The following is a 21,962-nucleotide window of genomic DNA, read 5'->3' as shown; positions in this document are numbered from 1 at the left end:
GGATCCAATACACTGTTACACATGCGTCGCCTTTCTCCAAAGTCCGAAAGCAAGTACTGAATCGAGTTCTGTTTCGCATCTTCTTGACTTGATTATTTATATTGGCCATTAAAACACGTACAAATGCAAAGTATTGGTTCAACCGAGCAAGTGTCCCGAGCATCGATAAAACGTGGCCACAGGCCATCGGGCAGTCCTTACTGTCGAGCCCTGATACAATTTTTTTTAAATAATGTCACACGTCAGCTGAAGCCGTCTTCCTTTCCTTAGTAGCATGAATACCATGTAAGTACAGTTGGTATGTCTTTTTGGACCAAGCCTCTGGTCACCATCATATGGAAGCTTGTTTCCGCCACAGAATAAAACATTTTAAAAGATAATTGCGACTTTTTATCTCACAATTGCGAGTTTACATCTCGCAATTCTGACTTTAATTCTCAGAATTGCGAGATATAGTCAGAATTGCGAGATATAAAGTCAGAATTGCGTGAAATAAAGTCGCAATTGCGTGTTATAAAGTCAGAATTGCGAGATATAAAGTCAGAATTCTGACTTTTTTTCTCGCAATTGCGACTTTATATCACGCAATTCTGACTATATATCACGCAATTCTGACTTTATATCTCGCAATTCTGACTTTATATCTCGCAATTCTGACTTTATATCTCGCAATTCTGACTTTATATCTCGCAATTCTGACTTTATATCTCGCAATTCTGACTTTATATCTCACAATTCTGACTTTATATCACGCAATTCTGACTTTATATCTCGCAATCCTGACTTTATATCTCGTAATCCTGACTTTATATCTCGCAATTCTGACTTTATATCTCGCAATTCTGACTTTATATCTCGCAATTCTGACTTTATATCTCGCAATTCTGACTTTATATCTCGCAATCCTGACTTTATATCTCGCAATCCTGACTTTATATCTCGCAATCCTGACTTTATATCTCGCAATTCTGACTTTATATCTCGCAATTCTGACTTTATAACACATAATTGCAAGTTTATATCTCGCAATTCTGACATCTTTTCTCAGAATTGTGAGATATAAACTCACAATTGTGAGATATAAAGTCCAATTCTAAGGGAAAAAAAGACAGACTTTTTTATTATTTTTTTTAACCTCAGAATAGTTTATATCTCACAATTCTGACTTTATAACACACAATTGCGACTTTATATCATGCAATTCTGACTTTATATCTCCCAACTGCGTATTATAAAGTCAGAATTGCGAGATATAAACATGCAATTCTGAGAAAAAAGTCAGAATTTCAAGTATATTTCTCGCAATTGCGAGTTTATATCTCATAATTCTGACTTTATAACACATTGCGACTTTATATCATGCAATTCTGACTTTATAACCTGCAATTGCGACTTTATATCACGTAATTCTGAGATTAAAAGTCAGAATTGTGAGATGTAAACTCGCAAATGTGTGAAAAAAAGTCAGAATTTGTGAGATTAAAAAACGTTTTTATTTTTCACTCTGTGGCGGAAACAAGCCTCCATAGCATCCACTTTATTGTGTGGACCAGAAAAAATAACAACCCAAACACATACTCCGACATTGGTGCACTGGTGCTGACCGCTGTAGTTTACACTCATCTGTGTTTTTACAGCTCCTGTGACTCTTGACCCAGACACAGCCTCAGATAAGCTGATGGTGTCACAGGACTGCACCAGTGTTCGGTACGTGCAGAATAAAATGAAAGTGTCTGATCTCCCGGGGAGGCTGTATGTGGGAGTGCTGGCCTCACAGGGCTTCAGCTCGGGTCTGCACTGCTGGGACGTGGAGGTGGGGGACAACGACCACTGGACACTGGGAGTGGTGGGGGAAACAGTCAACCGCAAAAATCTTTACAAAATGGATCCAATGAGTCGTTTTTGGTGTTTTCGTTACGTGGATGGGAAATACAAGAAAGGTAATAAACCTGCCAAAGATATTGAGTACGATAAGAGGCCGAATGTCATCCGACTGCAGCTGGACTTTTACAAAGGACAGCTGAGATTCATTGATCCCTTCAGAAACCGGATTTTGTGCTCCTTCAACGGTGGATTCCCAGAGAGGGTGTTCCCATATTTCTGCAGTGGAGATTCGTTCACGCCACTTAATGTTTTTCCGGCAAATCAAAAACAACATTGAACCACAACTAACATGACTTTTTCTTTTTTTTTTTACACATGTTGTGTTTTGTGCATGTGCCATGATCTTTCTTTAAAACAAAGGCCATTTGGTTTGATAATCTTATCAAATGCAATGACCTTCATGCATTTCTAAGTGTGCAAGTATCCTAATACAGGTCATTTTTGCTTATGTATGTCAAGCCTTGAGATTATTTAATCATGCAATGTTTTAGTAGGGGAGCGCGGGGCACAACGTAACACGGGGTTAGTTGTAACACACTTGTTTTAAATACTTCTACACATGCTAGCATGACGAAACTTTGTGTATTTACTAGTTGCCATATCAACACTATATAGAGAAAAAATTGCGCCAAACTTATTATTTTTTTGGAAGATATCCATAGACATTTATTAAACCATAGCAAAAGTAAATTTCTTACTCAAGTTAATTTTTCATCTCTATTTTTTGTGTTTTTTTAAAATTAGACAAATCTGATATTATTTTAATCTCCAATATGTTATTTAACAGTTGAGATAGTTCTAGCAGAAGACACTAGCCGGGTTTAAATCCCAGTTGTGCAGGCGGGGCATGTTGTCACACTGCGTTACAATGTGCCCCTATTAGACATATGCTATTACATTCTATACTTTTATTAATTCTATTGAGAAAACATGAGAAAAAGGTGAATAAAGACTGAGAGTCAATGTTCAGAAATGACTAATTATTTATTTGTTTTGAACTATGTTGTATAGCTGTGTTTTCCTGTGTTCGTAGTTAAAACTCAAAAATGAGTTTATATTTAATTATTAAAAAATGCCATTATTTTATATGAAAAAGATAATAATTGTATTTTATTTAGAAAATGTTTTAGTTTGTCTTGTATATTTTTTTATTAGATAAGATAACATTTTAAGCTGTTTTATGGTCATGTTACAATGTGCCCCTCACATGTTACAATGTACCCCACATATGGGGCATGTTGTCACATTTTTCACTTCCATTCTTTCGGGGTATGTCAAGAAAAAAGTATATACTGTATTAATAAAACAAAACCACATAATTGTACTAGACGTGGGAAATTAATGTGGGAAAAAATAAATACTCTGAACCATAAGTAGATCTACACAAACTGAGAAAGTCAAAAAGTGTTACTTTGTGCCCCGCTCTCCCCTACATAGCTGATGCATTAATAATTAGTAGAGATACATTGATGTATTGACCGGCGATATTTATCGGCTGATCTGCATAATGGCTATAGCATTAAAAAAATGCCAATTTTTCAAACCGATAGTTTATTAATTATCTGTTAAGACTGTGTGACTCTTTTTAAAAGACATAATATAATCAGTTTAGCGAGGGTAGTTAAATTAATACTTGATATATAAAGCAACTGCACTGGAATTACGCATCAATCCGTTCAATAAAAAAAATTTGATTATGCAGCAATAAACTAGATAGTGTACCTTATTGCATGTGTTTTTGAACTTTGCGCATTTAAAACATGATCAAAACCATATTCTATAATAACAAAACTTAAAATAAGTGAGCAAGTGGTATTGGTATCTGAATCGGCTAATAGCTAGTTCTTTGTTAAAATCAGTATGACCAAAAAATCCTATTGGAGCATCCCTAATAAATAGTCTCCAAATGGTCTATATGAAAAGCAACAAAGGTCTGTTTGATGATGTACCAGCAGTGCTCGAAGTGGGGCGGCACTTCTGCATTTTACTCCAAAGCGTACCTGCACTTTTTCTTGCGTACCACTACTTCTCGCATGTAGCCGGTACTCTACCACTGACAAAAAAAGCGTCAGTGTCACGCCCATTTCACATATACTCCATTTGCAATGCGTATGCGGTGCTTATTTTTTTCCGCACCCATGTTAACAGGTTAGAGCTTTCACACTGCACGCGGATGCGGTCCGGCAATGCGTTCCAGTTGCGGTGCGTATACAGCAGTGCAACGATCATTTCCACACCGAGTCTATTTTCGCAGTGCTGCACGCGCTGAATTAAAGTGACAGCGCATGGTTCGTGGTCAAAATTAACACAGAATATGACATGAAAATATAATAATCTCACTATAAATGCATTTAATTAAATAAAATGTAGTAATCTCACCATAAATGTATTTTTGGACTTGCAGACTTGGAGTAGTTCCGTTTTCACACACACACACGCACGCACACACACAAACATGACTTGTTTAAATACATTTATGTTGTTAATAAATATCAATAAATTGTTGTTGCACCAGCAATATCTCCAAGTTTTGTTTTTCACTGTAGAAATCTCAAATGTCATGATTACTTGCCAATGCAAGAGAGTACCGGCACCTTTTTTCCCCCACTTAAAGCACTGTGTACCAGTGTGATAATATTGAATTTTAGTGTGGTGTTCACATCTGCCTAGTCCAGCTAAAAGACTCAAGCTCATCGAGGTGCTGCTGGTGGCATTTTCTCCTTTCTGATATTGGCTATATTGTGGAAGATAATAGATAAATAATTGTTCTGATTAAACTCTCATGTCACGAAGACTAGTAAACCCTGAGCTGTCATAAATATCCCTACCTGAGGGTGTATGTCAACATAATTAGCTCTATATTCTCCGAGCGCTGCAGAAACTGTTTGCATTATTTATCCAAGGACATCTTGATAGTGTATTTAATCTATTTAACTGGCTAAATGGTTTCACTTGGCGGTAAACACAAACACTCGTGAACTGAAATCGTGAGGTAACCCTAGCAACCACAGCAACTCCAGTAATATCCTTCATGTCAGGTAATTATTGGATGGAATATTGACAATATCTAAATAATGTAATTGTTTATCGCTTTATTGTATATGTAAATATCTCAAATATACCATTAAAAAACGTTAGTGGTCTGTTTATAAAATTTCATCTTTGAAAACTAAGTTTGTCTAACTGTGCTAAGCTAAGGACAATTAAAGGTTGCGCGTGACGAACAGATTGCGCCACAAAACCTCCTGTAGACATTTAAAAGGAAATTCGCACACTTTATAATTTATGTTTGATATTTCATAACTTTACAAAACTCCATGATATAATCAATTTGTCGTCAGGTAAAAGTGACTCACCTCAGAAAACTGAGAAAAGGCGCCATTCGACGCCACACCTCCGCGCATGCGCACTGCAGTAACCGTTCTCTCGTACTACGCATGCGCAATCTCAGATGAGCTAAATGAATAATGCTAGCTGTTTAAAAAGTAAAGACATTTGTTATGTTATTATGCTAGTTATCTTATTGTATGATTAATAAACACGCCACTGATTTTACAGCGTTTACCAGATTAAAATGAAGGTTCATATATAGACATGAAAATTAAAATTGAGTTAGATACTTTTGTATTTATCTAGAAAAGTGTTTAACAGATTAGAATGAAGGTTAATATATGTACACGTTATAAAAAGTATATATATAGCCAATCAGGTTGAAAAGGATAAAAATCTGTGCAACGGAAGCTCTGGTAAATTTTTGGCATTCGATTTATGAATAAATGTTTAGTAGGTTTGTATGTTCCAGCCCATATGATAAGGATAAAAAGTAATGCAGTTTTCTTTTTTCAAATATTTATGACTTTTAATTACTGTATTTCTACCAACAGTGTCATCATAAAATACAGTTTGTGCAAACAGGTTATCGTTATTAAAATGAAAACAAAAATGTTTTGCTTTTTTAATATACATATATATCAGTACACTCTTGGCTGACACACACACACACACACACACACACAACAGATGATGAATATCAACACACACATCAATCATATCAATAGGAATACACACTTAACAGGAACAAATGTGCTTGAACTTCCCTTTCTCTAGTTCCTCATGATGTAAACACAGCATTCAGGCACTATTTACAACTACAGCAACATGTTAAGGCAACTTTCACAATCCATGCAGCGGTTATTACCAGAAGTGTGCATTCTCAAAAGTGTGCGTCAGTTCTCAAAGGTCAACACAAGGGCACGAGAGGGAAGCTGGGCGACTGAGACGTGGCCAAAGAGTCCAGCGTTTATCAACATGCAATGTGTTTTCTCAGGGATTGTTGGTGAGCAAAGATTTTAAAAAGACAAATAATGAACCACATTTAAAAACAGAAGGTGTTAACATTTTCATATTCTACCATGAATGCAAAAATACAACAACATCAACCGAATAAAAATGTAAATATGAAGGAAACAAATATTCACATCACCCCGATATCAAAAGGAAAAGTAGAAATTATATTGTACCTGAAGAAAATGAGTGCATTTTAACAACCATAATGCATCTGTGATTCCCATTTACTGTCATACCAATTTTTACTCTATTACATGATTTTTTTTGTTGCTGTTTAATTTTCTTCATGCAAAATATAACTTCTTATTTTTTTCTTTTAATCTCAGAGGTGAAATCTGACCAGAATTGGTTCTTATAGGGATAGTTTACCCTAAAATGAAACTTAATTCATCATTTGCTCACTCTGGTGTTGTTCTAGTGCCAAATGCTCTTCTTTTTTGTCCCATATGACACGTGTCATTTATATCCCACGTTTTCTAAGAATGTAGAATAGGGTTTGGTAAATCGAATCGAAGTTAAGAGTAAATGAATCTTGATTTCTCACAACTTGTGTGTGTTTTTCTGTGTGAACTGCGGCGCTAATAGAGTCTCAAGAACGCTCAGTCGTTCAGGACATTTTCTTTAAATAATACATTAAATCTCGTTGTTGTTTTCTTACCAAACCCCATCGTAAATCCAGAACACTTACGAAACGGGACCTTCCTGTGATATTTTCACATCTTTTTTATATGGAAGAACAAGAGCGGGACATTTTTTAACATTTCTCCTTTCCTGGTCCAAAAAAGAAAGAAGGGCAAACGGCATTAGAACAACACCAGGGTGAGTAAATTATGACTTAACTTTCATTTTAAAGTGAAGAGATTCTCCCTATAGACATCCTTCTCAAATCCATCACTTTCATAACATCACAGAAAATATCATAAAAATCTCTCCGTTGCACAATATCCCACAGTGTCTTTTCTATTGGTCCAATTAAAGCATAAATCCCTTTTCGAAAAGAGAAAGCCGGTAAATAACTCACGAATGTTTAAATGAGTTGAAGTGTTTCATTTACAAAAGCGAATTAATTTGGTCCTTGTTTCTCATCTACTTCGGTGGAGCACAAACCCTCGTCCTCGGGCGCGTAACGAGACGATTGTGCTTTAGTGTCCTGAGTGGAAGAGGTTGGAGTGTGTCGTGTCACAGATTCACTCGCAGGCCAGTTTGCTGTCGAAGCTGGACAGGCCGATAGCGAACGCCTGCAGGGCGCACATGGGGTAGTTAAAGTCCAGAGTAAAGATGTCCTCCGCCACACGGCCGAACTGCATCACGATGTAATCCGCTGAAAACACACCAACACACAATCACAACAGCGCAGACAGACCTTGAATGTTCGGCTTGACAAACCCTCCTGGAAAGTCCATTATATGAAGAGCAGGGTTGTTATCGTTAACTGGTAAAGTCCCCCTCGTCAATCATTTTATCCCTTAAACTCATCTTTGATCAGCAACATGACATATTTAAACGTTTTTCCCTTCATGCCTTAAAATATTTTGAATGTAACTTGCGCCTCATTTAGTATGTGCGGTTCTATGAATATGAAAATGAGCCCCGCCTCCACTCACTCACTCAGCTCAGAGATCCACTCGTTGACGATCACACGTTGATCTGATTGGTTACAAGTAGGGTTGGGTACTGAAACCCGGTGCTTATATGGAACCGGTACCCAGGTAACGTTATGTAACCAGACCGAATCAAAACGCAGATTTCGGTGCCTCATTTCGGTGCCACTTAAATGCCTCAGCTCGTCAGCTGTCGGTTGAAGTATTTGCCATCTGGTTCTCCGAAATGGACGTAAGAAGCATAATCAGTATGTGATCGCTAGTTAACTATTCGATGCGTACGATCGTTCACACTGCTGTGATTAGAACGTTCAGATCGCATGATCATCAACTTCTAAATTCAAATCTGCGTTCGCGCGATGGCTGGCGCTGAGCCAGAGACATATATCACAACTATTCAGTGTTTTCAACCACATAAAGTTTAGGTTTCAAACATTTAAATACACATAAGTACTAACAAAACAATACATTTATAGTTTGTAAAATAGATACACAAGCAGGCAATCAAAGTTTGTTTTGTTCCACGCGTCATGTTTAGTGTGACAAGTCGATCTCCGTACAACAGACTGGCGTACATCTAATCCCGATGAGCGCTCCTTGTCACAGTTGTAAACATGATGGCGTTCTTCTTCCACGAGGGGTTTCGCGTCATGGCATTTAAGGTGATGCGTTCTAAAATAACGCTCACCTTGTGCAGGACATGCAATAAGTCAGAAGAGGTGTCGTATTTTGCCAGAGAAGGCAAAAATGTGGTCATATTTTTGCAAAAGAAATGCTAAAATGTAAAGCTGTTTTTTAGCAAACCAAGAATACTCACTACTTAGCTGTTATTAGTACTGTTGTGGTGACCCACAAGTAAGACTGAAAGAGACATTCACCAAGGGACTGTACCTTTAAGGGAGAGTTGTTTTGATATACAGGTTCCGGGTTAACGTTGTGTGTATGTTTTGACCTCACTCGCTGTACAGTGTTTTTGAGTGATATTGAAGTGGAGAGTAAAGCTGACTCGACGCATCTCCGTCTTTTGTCTCCTCACTTATTGCACTCCACATTGTAACTGTTTTTTAGTGTTATTTAGTGTTAAATTATTGTAGTTGGGTTAGGTGTCTTAGGTTTTATTGTGAATTTGTTGTGTTTTCTATTTAGGCTACTTATTTAAATATATTTAAGTATACTTAAATTTGAAAATATTGTTCGATTTTAAGAATTTTCTATCTTTTCTATTTTTCAATAAAAAAGCCGTTCTTTAATGTCGTTCACCATCGTTTTGAGGCTTTTAATTTAATTTAATTATTTTTTTTAAGTATCGATTCAGGCCCCGTTTAGGCACCGGTACCGTTTTAAAAGTATCGATTTGGCACCGGTATCGAAAAAAAAAAACCCGATACCCAACCCTAATTACAAGGTAGTTTGTGGCGTCAGAAACACCAGCGATTTCAAAGCGTGTTTTTGAGACTGTCTTTGGTTCACTGCGGTTTTAAGGAGAAAATACTCAGCAATGGTGTCGACTTATGAATTTACACATGGTTTGTCTTATTAAAAACGCCACATAGACGTATAAACAACATTAAAACCTGGATTTTCACCACAGAGGGACTTTAACAGATTAGTTATGGACTCATGTAACTCACGGTCATTGTCGTGGACGATCTGAAAGTTCTTGACGGACGCCTGAGTGACTCTGCCGTGGAAGTTTAGCACGTATGACTGAGTGTCGTCGTTCCACACCGGCGCTTTATTGTGCAGCTCGATCAGATTGTCTAGTGAATGATTCTGCCATTTACTCAGCAGAGACTCCTGCTCCTGAAACACACACACATTCATGCATCACTCGCAGTCTGCGCTCATAATGACCATCTATGATTGACAGCTGTCAGCAGAAACACTCACACAAGGGGGCCGAACTGGGACCCGCTCGAAACTCATGTTCATGCCAGGAATGATCACAGTCATCTTCCGCGGCCCTTTGAAGCCCAGAACATTAGTCTCCTAAAAACACACACACAAACACACACACACACACACACACACAGGGTTCGTATAGAAACTGTAAAATAAAATTTCAAGGACTTTTCAAGCACTACTTTTTGGTTTTCAAGGACTACAATCAGAGATCGCACTTATCGAACAATATCTTTAGTATTTTTTAAGGAATAGATATAAGGAATCCAAAATACAATTTACAATGTATGTAATAATATATTAAATACAACGTTTATAATGGCTGTTATTGTTCAATAAATAATATTTTATATTATAATGTTGTCGAGAAAAGTTCTGATGGCCGTTTAGCACACGGGCTGCGGTGTTAATGTTGCGTGAAAAGATCGTATTTGTGCTTTTTCAAAAATATTAAATTTCATATATATTGTATTTAAATAAGTCAAGCACTTTTCAAGTACCTCTTCGTAAATATGGCTGTTGTTTAAAAGGTTTTCCAGGACTTAAATGTCAAAATTCAAGTACTTTAAGAACAGCACACAATAAGAAGTGTGTGAACACATGGGAACACACACACACACACACACACACACACTCACGTAGCAGATGGCGGCGAGCTCCTGTCGTGTGTTGATCTCCTCCAGTAGCGCTCCGGGGCTTTTCGAAGGGTTCGTGCCGTTGTCGTACACCGTAAACTTTGTTCCCATCAGATTAGACCTGCACACGCGTGAAACATGTCATTTTATTACAGCTCTTGGGTTATTGAGGACAACAGTTTCTTTTTGGGCTATACAATGTCCAACTCAGGGGTTTTCAATCTTTCAGATGCCATGGATCATCCTCGTGCGATGGACCGCAATCCTAACGTTTTAAAGGCATGTATAAAGACCACATTTATACTGTGAAAAATGTATATAAAAAATTTGTCAAATATTTAGTTCCTATCACATTAAATTCCTATTAGCTGTATTATTTCCTTAAGTTAATAAAATGTTTTGTATTTATTTATTTATTTATTTTAATCCGATTTTTATGATTTAGCTTATTTATTTTAATCTATTTTTTATTTATTTCTATATTTTTTACACTGTAGACTGTTTTCTCTAAACTTTTCCTATCCATTTTTTAAATTAAAAATTAAAAAAATTATTTTATTAGTTAAATCTTTTTTTTTACTTATTTATTTCTATTCCATTTTATAATTTTTACATTTATTTCAAATTATTTTATTTTATAGTATTTTGATACAATTTACATTTATTGCATTATTTTAAATTTATTTTTTGTTTTTTATTTTATTTATAAAAAAATTACATTGTTTTTCAATAAAAAAATTTTTTTTCATTTAATCATTTCAATCAATTTTGTATTATTTATTTATTTTAATCAAAAAAATTATTAATACATTTAAATAAATTAAAATTTTGATTTATTCATTTATTTTAATCAAAGTTTTTATATTTTATTTATTTCTTGTAATCAAATTTTTATAGTTTATTTATTTATCTAATTCTTGTTATTAGTGGAAATTATTTTCTACGGTAACAAAAGATCAACTGCCATCCATCAACGGGTGATCCGATCGTAAGTTCACAGTGCTAAATATCAAACCTCATTTGGATGGATGTCACCTGTGATCAAAAAAATCACCTGAGACGTGACGAGTTAATACCAGAAACAAAAGGCACCTCAGTTTTCCTATGAAGCTCTCGCCCTCACGGGACAGATCTGTGGCGTCCACAGAGATCAGATAGTTTGATGTCTTGCTCTTTTTCCTCTTGCGTCCAGCCAATAAAAACACCTGATAAAAGAGAGACAGATTATGGATGTTTCCTGCTCAGTTGATCTTTTAACAGCATTTGTTACCGCAGAAAATTATTTCCACTATTAATAAGAATTAGATTAATAAATAAACTATAAAAATTGGATTACAATAAATAAATAAAATATAAAAAATTTGATTACAATTTTAAATGTATTTAAATGTATTAATACAATTTTTGATTAAAATAAATAAATACAAATTTGATTGAAATGATTAAATGAACAAATAAATAAAAAATTGATTGAAAAACAATGTAAAAATAACATAATAATATATTTTTTTAAATAATGCAATAAATGTAAATTGTATCAAAATTAGGGCTGTGAAACGATTAATCGCGATTAATCGCATCCAAAATAAAAGTTTGTGTTCACATAATATATGTGTGTGTACTGTGCATAATTATTTTGTATATATAAGTACACACACATGCATGTATATATTTAAGATTTTTTTTTTATTTATACATAAAATATTTATATTTATATATAATCCAAATTATATATACAGTATATTTAAGCAAATATTTCTTAAATATATACATGCATGTGTGTGTATTTATATATACAAAATAATTATGCACAGTACACACTCATATATTATGTGAACACAAACTTTTATTTTGGATGCGATTAATCACGATTAATCATTTCACAGCCCTAATCAAAATACAAAAAATGTCTTGAAATGAAAAAATAATAAATTGAAATAATTTTTTTTGTAAAAATGGAATAAAAATAAATAAGTAAATAATACAAAATTATTTAAATAATAAAATAAATAAGTAAATAAATACAAAAATCTGAGTTTATATAGGAAAAGTTTAGAGAAAACTGTAATTGTTAGCTAAACGTGAGCAGAAGTGTGTTGAGACGGTCACCTTCTTGCCGTCCTCTCTCTCCAGGTGCATGAAGTACGTTGGGTAGAGTCCGCGGTCCATGCCCTTCTTATCCCGTGAGATGCGACACTTGAGCGTGACTCCCCGCGGAGCCGGACGAAGCACGAACTCCTCCAGATTATCCACCTCGATGGAGGAGCCCTCAGCCGACGGAGAACTCACCGGGATACACTCCTGACAGCCGGGAGGGAAACACATTTAACACACTTTTATTTTTATTTTTTATCATTTAACGCCTGCACCTTGGAACCTATTTCAAGGTTTGCGTTCTCGAGCACCAAACACTGCTGTTGTGCGGATAAGCAGAAATGATTACTATTATGAATTATTACTATTCATATAATTAATCATTACAGGGACAAAGCTGTGCTTTTCATTTGCCTCTGAGAAAATGCTCTTTCAGTCTCAGAGGAAAGTTCACAAACTCATGGAAATACCCATATCCCATAATAACAGTTTAATGGACTCCACAATGCAGTATTTTTAATCTAATTATCAGTGTTTATATATTTTAAACACATTTTTAGTATTTGTTTATTTATTTTTTTAAACATTTTTATTACATTACATTTTATTTATTTTAATCAAATATTTATTTTTTAATAAAAGTTCTATTATGTATTTATTTTAATCAAATGTTCTCATGTTTTTTAACCTACTGTTTTATTTATTTATTAGTTTTAATTGATTTTTTCATTAATTATTTATTTAGTTTAATCCAAATGATTTATTTATCTTACTCTAATTATTAGTTTTTTATATATTGTAATCTAATATCAGTATTTGTTTATTTTATTCGATTTTTATTACTTATTTAAATAACATTGTTGTATAACAAATTGTATTTATTTTAATCAAATTATTGTAAATAAAAGTTTATTATGTGTTTATTTTAATCAAATCTTATTTTGTAATATAACGTATTATTTGTAAATGATCACGTTATTAGAATTATAACAGAAAGAGTTTGCTCAGCTAATGGTGTGACTGTCTGTGTGTGTGTGTGTGTGTGTGTGTGTGTGTGTGTGTGTGTGTGTGTGTGTGTGTGAGTTTGTTTTCATGACAACTGAGGACATTTTTATGATAACACACCTGCAAATGAGGACACTCGGGAAAATAGGTGATATATGAGGACATTTTGGGTGTCCTCATTTTTCAAATGGCTTTAAAAACATACTAAGCAGTGGTTTTTTTTTATGTAAAAATGCAGAATGTTTCCTGTGATGGGCAGGTTTAGGGATAGGGGCAGTGTAGGGGGATAGAATATACAGTTTGTACAGTATAAAAACCATTACGCCTATGGAATGTCCTCACAAATCACATAAACATGGCTGTGTGTGTGTGTGTGTGTGTGTGTGTCGCTCTCACCGTGGTGGATTTGGTGCTGGAGGCCGACGCAGGGCGTGTGCTCTCTGTGTTCGGGGAAAGCGATCGGCTTCGCTCTTCGGCTTCATCATCATCATCCTCACTGGCCTCATCGTAGTTCATACTGCCAGACAGTCCTGAGAGGAACAGAGTTTAAAGAGCTCGAGATGAGAAACAACAGCCGAAGATCTGCCATTTACACACCATCTCCTGAGACACACACACACACACACTTCACCATCCTGCACTGTGAGTGTGTGTGCTATTCCTGACATTTTTAAAAATGTCCCCAGTAGAAACATGCCAGTGTTCGGTGTATATCACTGTAATGAAGCACAGTGTAGTCATCGTGGGAATTATAAAATACTGTGAATAATTCTACTTCATTTCTGTTCATTAAAAGAAAGCTCAAAATATAAATGTTAGTTGAAAAATTTAAACTAAACGAAAATTAGAAATGTTGCAGTGGCATTAAACTGATTAACTGGAAATAAAAACTAAAACCGAAATGAAAATAAAAAAATGACAAAAGCACCATTTTAAAATTAACATGAAAACTAAAAATATACAAATATTAATAAAACTATAATAAAAATAAAATAAAAAATAAAATAACAGATTCTAGATACCTTATTATGAATTGTTTAGATAAATACTTAATTGTTTTTTTTTACTCTCAACAAAAAAATGTTGTACATCTCAATCTGGACTAAAACGCGCCTGACAAGGCATCTAAAAATGTTCTGATTCTTAGTCCATTACAAATCTGGCGCTCTACTGAACGAAGTTAAACTGAGAGAGCGTGGCGTTCACAGACACCAGAATGAACGAGTTCACAGTAACGTTCATCAGGCAGTATTACGGTACGTTCAGTTCACGTTCGCCCAAAATATGAACGAGTTCATGAACTATCGCATTCAGGCACAACAGTGGAAATCAGAAACTAGTTACACTTCCTCACGACGTATCACACGTCTCAAGCAAGTGTGCCGTACACGTGCTGAAAAGAGAAGCAAAAGCCCCCTGAGGTCCCTTTGCAGAAGCGCGTCGGGGTTTCTCTCGTCATTAAACCGCGGAGACGTCGCCTAAAGCCTCAGAAAATCCGATCTGACTGTTTACATGACAGCCGCATTGGCACATATCCGATTTATATCTGATTTATTTCCACATATGAATGAGGCCTGAACCCGATCTCGAAATATCCGAATGCATGCGTTTTTTTCCTGTTTACACTGTCATAGAACACATCCGATCTGTGTCACATATGAGCGAAAAATCTGAATTGGTTACACTGTCATTTCACTGACAGTGTAAACGAGGCCTAAGTGAGCGTGTGTGTGTGTGTCTTACCACGTCTCTGCAGCAGTGTGTGTATGTCAGTCTTGGGTTCCAGCAGTGTGTCAGTGTCAGCGTCGGTCTCTGGCTCTTCTGCGGTGGGCGGCGAGGACTGTTGTGTCTGACTGACCGACAGAACCTGGATCTTACTTCCCAGATCCGGAGCCTCGGATCCCAGCAGCGCCGCCGGCCCGTCGATGCCTGACGGACAAACACACACATGAGATCACACTAAATGCAAATCAAAGCACGAGATTTTTCCAGATCTACTTGGCAGGTGCAGAATAAAAGACTCCACAAAACCTTCCCAGAGAGAGTGAGAGCTGCGTCTACATTCATCCACTTAAAGGGTTAGTTCACCCAAAAATGAAAACTCTGTCAGTAATTACTCTCCCTCATGTTGTTCCAACCCCGTAAGACTTTCGTTCATCTTCAGAACACAAATTAAGATATTTTTGATGAAATCTGAGAGCTGTCTCACTCCTCCATAGGCTGCTATGGGATTGAAACTTGCCGGCCCAGAAAGTTAGTAAAGACATTGTTAAAATAGTCCAAGTGACTACAGTGGCTCAACCTTAAGTTTATCAAGCGACGAGAATACTTTTTGTGCGCAAAAACAACCAAAATAACGACTTTATTCAACTCTTCATGTTCTTCTGTGTTTCTCTGAGTGAGTTCAGTAGTGTAACAGCGCAGCGCTTCTGGGTTGTACGTCAGAACGCAGGCTCACTATTGGCCGACGCTGGTCATGTGTGTGATGCGTGTGATGCTGGCCAATAGCAAGCCTACGCCCACTACACTAAATTGAATAGTTGAATAAATTGGTTATTTTTGTTCGTTTTTGCACACAAAAGTATTCCCATCGCTTGATAAACTTAAGGTTGAGCCACTGTAGTCACTTGGACTATTTTAACAATGTCTTTACTAACTTTTCTGGGTCTGCAAGTTTAGGTCGGCATAGCAGCCTATGGAGGAGTGAGACAGCTCTCAGATTTCATCAAAAATATCTTAATTTGTGTTCCGAAGATGAACTAAAGTCTTACGGGGTTGGAACAACATGAGGGAGAGTAATTACTGACAGAGTTTTCATTTTTGGGTGAACTAACCCTTTAAGTTATGTTCGTTTTGGCCTTCTGTTGCCTTCGCACCGAGACAAAAAACGTGTCCTGGGACAACAGAGCTTATTGAAGATACTCTGCGGAGTGGATACATTTGAAAATGTCGCTTTCGTGTCGTAGCTGAGACACAAGTCCCCCCCAATAATTAGAAATGTCCAAATTGTCCGCCTAATATTTAATATTCTTGACTCACCGGTCTAACAGTGCTCGTTAATGTCTGAATCATTGAGATCAAATCAATCAAATCAAAGAAGGCGGGGCTTATTGTTCACTGAAGACCTCATGAAAGCCTCATAAAAAGCACAGTGAGGAGTGTCGTGATTGAGCTCTCAAAGGTCACGTGTGTTGACCTCACCGTCTAGGATGATGTCACTGCCCGTGCTGACGTGCGACTCGACGAGAAGCGCTTGTTCTTCACTGCGACGGGGTCGTGAACGCCGAGGACGTCCCTCAGGGTTCGGCTGGACCATCAACGGCTCCTGGCGTTTCCGTCGCTGCTTCTGCTCCAACAGCGCCCTCTGTGGACACACACACACACACACAGATAAAACACTCACTTTAATCTGTTCATCATATAAAGCGATCGTGTCTCTTCAGAAAATTTGGACTAAACCACTCAATTAATTTTATGATCTCTTTATTAACATTTTGAAGCGTCAAAGTGGTAGTTGCGTAGCCTGTCAATGGAGGGACAGAACATTTATTATCAGATTTCAATAAAATATCTTCATTTGCGTTTCAAAGATGAACGAAAGTCTTACAGGTTTGGAACGAGTGATTACATGAACTAACTACTTCTAAAGTATTTATTTCGAATGTGTGTTAATTTCAACATTTTTTATATATTTAATTGATCTGTTAATATTAGTAAATGTACGGTGGACTAACATGAACAAACAATGAATACTGTATCTTTGATTAATATTAACAAAGATTAATAAATGCTGTAAAAAATATATTGCCCATTTTTAGTTCATGTAAGTTAATGCATTAACTAATGTTAACAAATGAGAGCTTAAGTTACCAAATGACAAAAACACATAAAAAATAAAATAAAATGAAAACTGACAATGTCAAAAATAAAAGCTAATTCAAAATATTAATAAATACTATAATAGTATATAATTAATACTGTTCTTTTTTAATATATGAGCATTTTAAGCTACAATATTTTTGATGCTTTAATATGATTATAAAATGTGAAAACGGTCATAAGGACGAGTAAGAAGGAGTGTTCAAATGTTTGACAGAGTAAAGTAAAGTAAAGATAACCTGAGATAAAACATTAAGAGCACAGGAAGTAAACTATAACACAGACAAGCATCAGAATGATGTTTGAAGTAAACACACAATCCTTTCTCAGAAACCAAACACTCACGGAAAGAAGCTGACGGACTCTCGCTAGAATCATCCTTACGACAGCAGAGGTGACGAGTGTGTGAAAGAGAACCGGGATGAGATGAGAACACATGCCGACAGGAAGAGAAATGAGGGCTGACACACGAATAAGAGTTCGAGAGAAGAAGAGTCTCGTATATCGAGGGCGGCGCAGGAAACCACAGAAACTGTTTTACACCAGAAAACCTCTCAAATATAAACTTTTATACTGAAGTGAGGTTATATTGATTTTTGCCTTTATTATGATAGGACAGTTTAGAGTGGACGGGAAGTGAGGTGGGAGAGAGAGAGGGGGGGACCGGATCGGGAAAGGTCCGCGAGCTGAGACCCAAACTCAGATGTTATTGTAATTTATTGTTTTGATGTGTTACTTTGTTTAGATGCATGTTTTTGTTTTATTGTGTGTGTTTTTTTTTCTTGTTTTTTTGTTTTAACATATGTTATTGTGTATTATTATGTTTTGTTGTGTTTTTGTGTATTATGTTGTTTTATTGTTTATTTTTGTGTGTGTTTTATTCTGTTTTGACACACATTCTTGTGTATTATTGTGTTTTGATGTGTTTTATTCAGGGCCCTGTGATATCTGCGATGCAGAAAACGTGGAAGGAATCGCAGAATCCAGTCATAAAAAACGGAATTTACTGTATAACGCGGAATTTCACGCAATTTGTCAAATTCTTGATGAATGAATAAATAAAAAGCAGGTCAGTAAACACAAATCCTGATATAGACCAGTGTCTGTGAATATTAAACAGCAAAAAAACATATGTAAATTTCTGTGTAAATGAATGGAGTAGACACACACACACACACACACACTGAAACGTGCATGACGCTCGCAGTGTTTTCAGCCTCCGTCGCCTCACTATATGAGGACATGAATGCATGAACTTCAGCTCCAGAGTCACTTTGTGAGCATTTTACCGTTTTATTGGAGAAAAACCATCGTCACATCATAACACACAGAAACTCAAAGGTCTTCACGACAAAATAAAAGTTCGGTTTAACTTGAAGAAATTGTAACAGAAATATATTACTGATGTACAGTAGAATCTAGCTACGTCTCAATGTTATAATAATACAAATACTATTAACAATAAATTACTATTAAAACTTTTTAGTACATTTTTTTAAGGAATAATAAATTTTTCTTCAATGTTTTAATTTTAACAGTAAAGCCCTGTTGTGCAGCACTTTGTTTGACAAAACAAGTTTGTTAAATGTCATATGATTAAAAGATACATTAAATTAATGTTTTATGCCTTCATGTGATTACCAGAAAAATTATAGTGTAGATTAGTGTATAGTGTATATATATATTATAATATACACAACACAGAATTTCTGAAAATACATTTCATAGAAATTAAATTTTAAAAAAATGTTTAATACATTTTGTTGTTTTTATTAATTTAATTAATTAAACATGCTTTTTGATTATTAAAATTTTATTAAACCATTTAAATGTAATTCAGAAAACTTAAAACGGGGGGAAAAAACTGAATCCAGAAATGGAAAAAAAACAGAATTTGGAAAAAAATAAAAACGGAATTTAGGAAAAAATAAAACAGATTTTATAGTACCCTATTTAATGTGTTTTGACACATTATTGTGTATTAGTGTGTTTTGGCATGTGTTTTTGTGTGTTACTGCGTATTATTTTGTTTTATTGTTTATGTTTTTTTGTGTGTTTTTATTGTGTTTTTATGTTTTATTGTGTTTTGACACATGTTATTGTGTATTATTGTGTTCTGGCATGTGTGATTGTGTATTATTGTGTTTTGATGCGTGGTTTATTGTGTTTTGACGCACATTGTTGTGTATTATTGTGTTTTTATGTGTTTTATTGTGTTTTTATAATGTACAGCATTTTTGTTTTTAAGTGTGTATTTGTGTTTTGAAGTGTGTATTGTTGTTTTAATTGTGTGTAAATGTGTCTCACCTGTTTCTCCAGTTTCTGCTGTCTGAGGTTCAGACTGTCGTCCTCCAGCGTACTGAAACACAATAAAACAACATTGTGAACCCATTTAAAACACACCTATATCATTTCCTATACACACCTATATCCTCTCATTCAGTAGATAAGCTCATTCTAATCACCAAAGGCTGAATCTAATGCTAAAGCAAACAATTTGACATGTTGAAAGATGGCTATGAGCGTCCAGACTAAAACTTGAGTGTGAGTGTTGCCGTGTATCAGTCATTGTGTTGCTAGGCAACCGAGAGACACCCAAATGAAAGAAAATCAATCTCTCACAAACATCCTCACATGTATACATCTAAAAATACACACACACCCACACACACACGCAGAGACTAGAGAAACATTTCAAACCTGTGTTAAAAAGAAATATGAAACTAGTATTTTTGTTTATATAAAAAATTCATAATTTGAGTGTAAAATAATTTACTTGTGGTGGAATTAATTGTGAAATTAACAAAATGTGCTTAATTTATTGATTCTTTAGAAATTGTTATTGCAGCAGTTAGAGATCCATCCGCATTAGATATAGATCCGGTCACTAAAGACCCGAATATGTAATAATGTTTGGCGAAATATTCATGAATTTAAGGGTTAACTTGAGGCAGGAAAGCAGCCACATAGCAATGACCTAGCAACCACCCACTACACCTTAGCAACCGCATAGCAACATGCTTAAACCAGAACACTGTAGAAACTGCACTGCAAAATGCACTGCCAACTTCATACAACACACTACCAGGACCATAGTAAAAAGTAGTGTGTGATTATAGTGTGTGTGTTGTACCTGGTTGTGGCGGTGGACGCGAAGCTGGTGGAACTGGAGGGTCTTTGTATCCATGACGATCACAGCCGTACAGAGGAGAGAAACACAAGAGAAAGGAGAAAGAGTCCGTGAGGAGCAGTGATGAAGATGAGCAGTCTGAACACACACCTGAATGAATGTTTCATGCTCACGGTGTGAGCGAGGTAAGACGACACACAAGCGTTCTGATGAGACACCTGTGCAACCATGGTTACCACCATCAACACGACAATTTGTGGTGACACACACACACACACACATTCTAACAGATGCTCGCTAGAACAGGAGAAAGAAAGAAAGAAAGAAAGAAAGAAAGAAAGAAAGAAAGAAAGAAAGAAAGAAAGAAAGAAAGAAAGATGACGTGTTGTGAGTGATGAGTGGAAACTTCAGCTCTCAGTGGATCTGAAGATCTCAGAGGAGCAGAAACACCATCAACAAAACCCAGATCACCATCTCCATCCATCCATCCATCCATCTATACATCCATCCCAGGGAACTACACTGCGACCAAAATGGTCGCATATGCGACCTTTTGAAACGCCATTGCGACCCTAATTTTTAATGGGTCGCAAATGTATCACTGATTATTTTTGTACCTATGTTTTAGGCAGTATGCTATGATTTACTATGAGCATTTATTAAAACAGAAATTTTAAGAATACGTTTTATAACGTGCTCTGAGCATTCAACACATCAAGTTGGCTTCAGCCCCGTTACTTAGATTAAAACGTACCATTGTATCAGTGCTGCGCTCTCTCTCTCTCTCTCACAAACGCGCACACAGAGAGAGAAGATGATTGTAAAATGAAAATTGACGGGCTATAGTTTAAATTTTGTTCTTGCTTGTTTTTTTTTTCTGTCAAAATGTCAGAAAGCATTTTGTATTATCCATCCGTGTTTTTAAAATTCGTTAAATGACGGACGTTTTACTGTTAACACAGCCCTCGTTATATGTCGGATTCGTCTAACTTATACTTGATATTATTTTTAGAATAAGTGATTCGTTATGCTATTATTGGACTCCTGTCTATTCATTATCAACTGTTTTCTATAAATATGTTTGTATTGGCTAACATTTATGCAGCTAATGCGTGTCCTGTTCAAAATGTGCAATGTTCAAACGCCAGCACGTCACAAGAAGCCCTTTTCCCTGTGCTATTTAGTATCATATTTGGATATTGGAATAATAAATTAAGTAGCCTATCTTAATTGTACACAATGTTCCTGTTTTTTGGGGGTTTTTTTTACTGTTTTATGCCATAACAGCAATATTAATATCGGTTATTATCGGTATCGGCCACAATTTTCACATCGGTGCATCACTACTTAAGAGTTCAGGAGTCTGCCCATCTGTGCCAACCATAGCATGCTGAAATCCATTTTGCACTTTGTGTACTGTATTTTCTATTGCAGTAAATCTATCCCAACCAATGTTAAAGAAAACAAAAACAAGAAGGCATGTGG

At 35.8% G+C, this 21,962-nt stretch overlaps 2 protein-coding genes across 4 annotated transcripts in view; one reads left to right on the top strand and one right to left on the bottom strand.

Moving 5' to 3' along the window:
* Positions 1 to 123: 123 nt before the first annotated feature.
* On the top strand, positions 124 to 2,332 carry trim35-14 (tripartite motif containing 35-14; the record flags this gene model as incomplete). Its single annotated transcript, XM_084113008.1, has 2 exons — positions 124 to 130; positions 1,638 to 2,332. The coding sequence occupies 2 exons, from the start codon at positions 124 to 126 to the stop codon at positions 2,159 to 2,161; spliced, it is 531 nt and encodes a 176-aa protein (XP_083969134.1). The 3' UTR covers positions 2,162 to 2,332.
* A 3,395-nt stretch (positions 2,333 to 5,727) lies between these two features.
* Positions 5,728 to 21,962, bottom strand: part of tulp3 (TUB like protein 3) — a 36,382-nt gene continuing 20,147 nt past the window's right edge. For all 3 annotated transcript variants that reach the window (XM_084111910.1, XM_084111909.1, XM_084111908.1), the window contains exons 2-12: positions 20,481 to 20,522; positions 19,655 to 19,706; positions 16,670 to 16,832; positions 15,212 to 15,397; positions 13,865 to 13,998; positions 12,479 to 12,670; positions 11,462 to 11,574; positions 10,373 to 10,490; positions 9,723 to 9,821; positions 9,464 to 9,635; positions 5,728 to 7,552 (exon numbers count right to left, since the gene is read on the bottom strand). In XM_084111910.1, the coding sequence (XP_083968036.1) occupies positions 7,419 to 7,552; positions 9,464 to 9,635; positions 9,723 to 9,821; positions 10,373 to 10,490; positions 11,462 to 11,574; positions 12,479 to 12,670; positions 13,865 to 13,998; positions 15,212 to 15,397; positions 16,670 to 16,784 (1,263 nt within the window). In that variant the 5' untranslated portion in view covers positions 16,785 to 16,832; positions 19,655 to 19,706; positions 20,481 to 20,522 and the 3' untranslated portion in view covers positions 5,728 to 7,418. The remainder of the gene's footprint in view (positions 7,553 to 9,463; positions 9,636 to 9,722; positions 9,822 to 10,372; positions 10,491 to 11,461; positions 11,575 to 12,478; positions 12,671 to 13,864; positions 13,999 to 15,211; positions 15,398 to 16,669; positions 16,833 to 19,654; positions 19,707 to 20,480; positions 20,523 to 21,962) is intronic.

This window comes from Abramis brama, assembly GCF_963993115.1.
Source record: "Abramis brama genome assembly, chromosome: 4".
NCBI lineage: Eukaryota > Metazoa > Chordata > Actinopteri > Cypriniformes > Leuciscidae > Abramis > Abramis brama.
The sequence above is the reverse complement of the archived record's forward strand: the minus strand, read 5'-3'. Positions and strand labels throughout refer to the sequence as shown.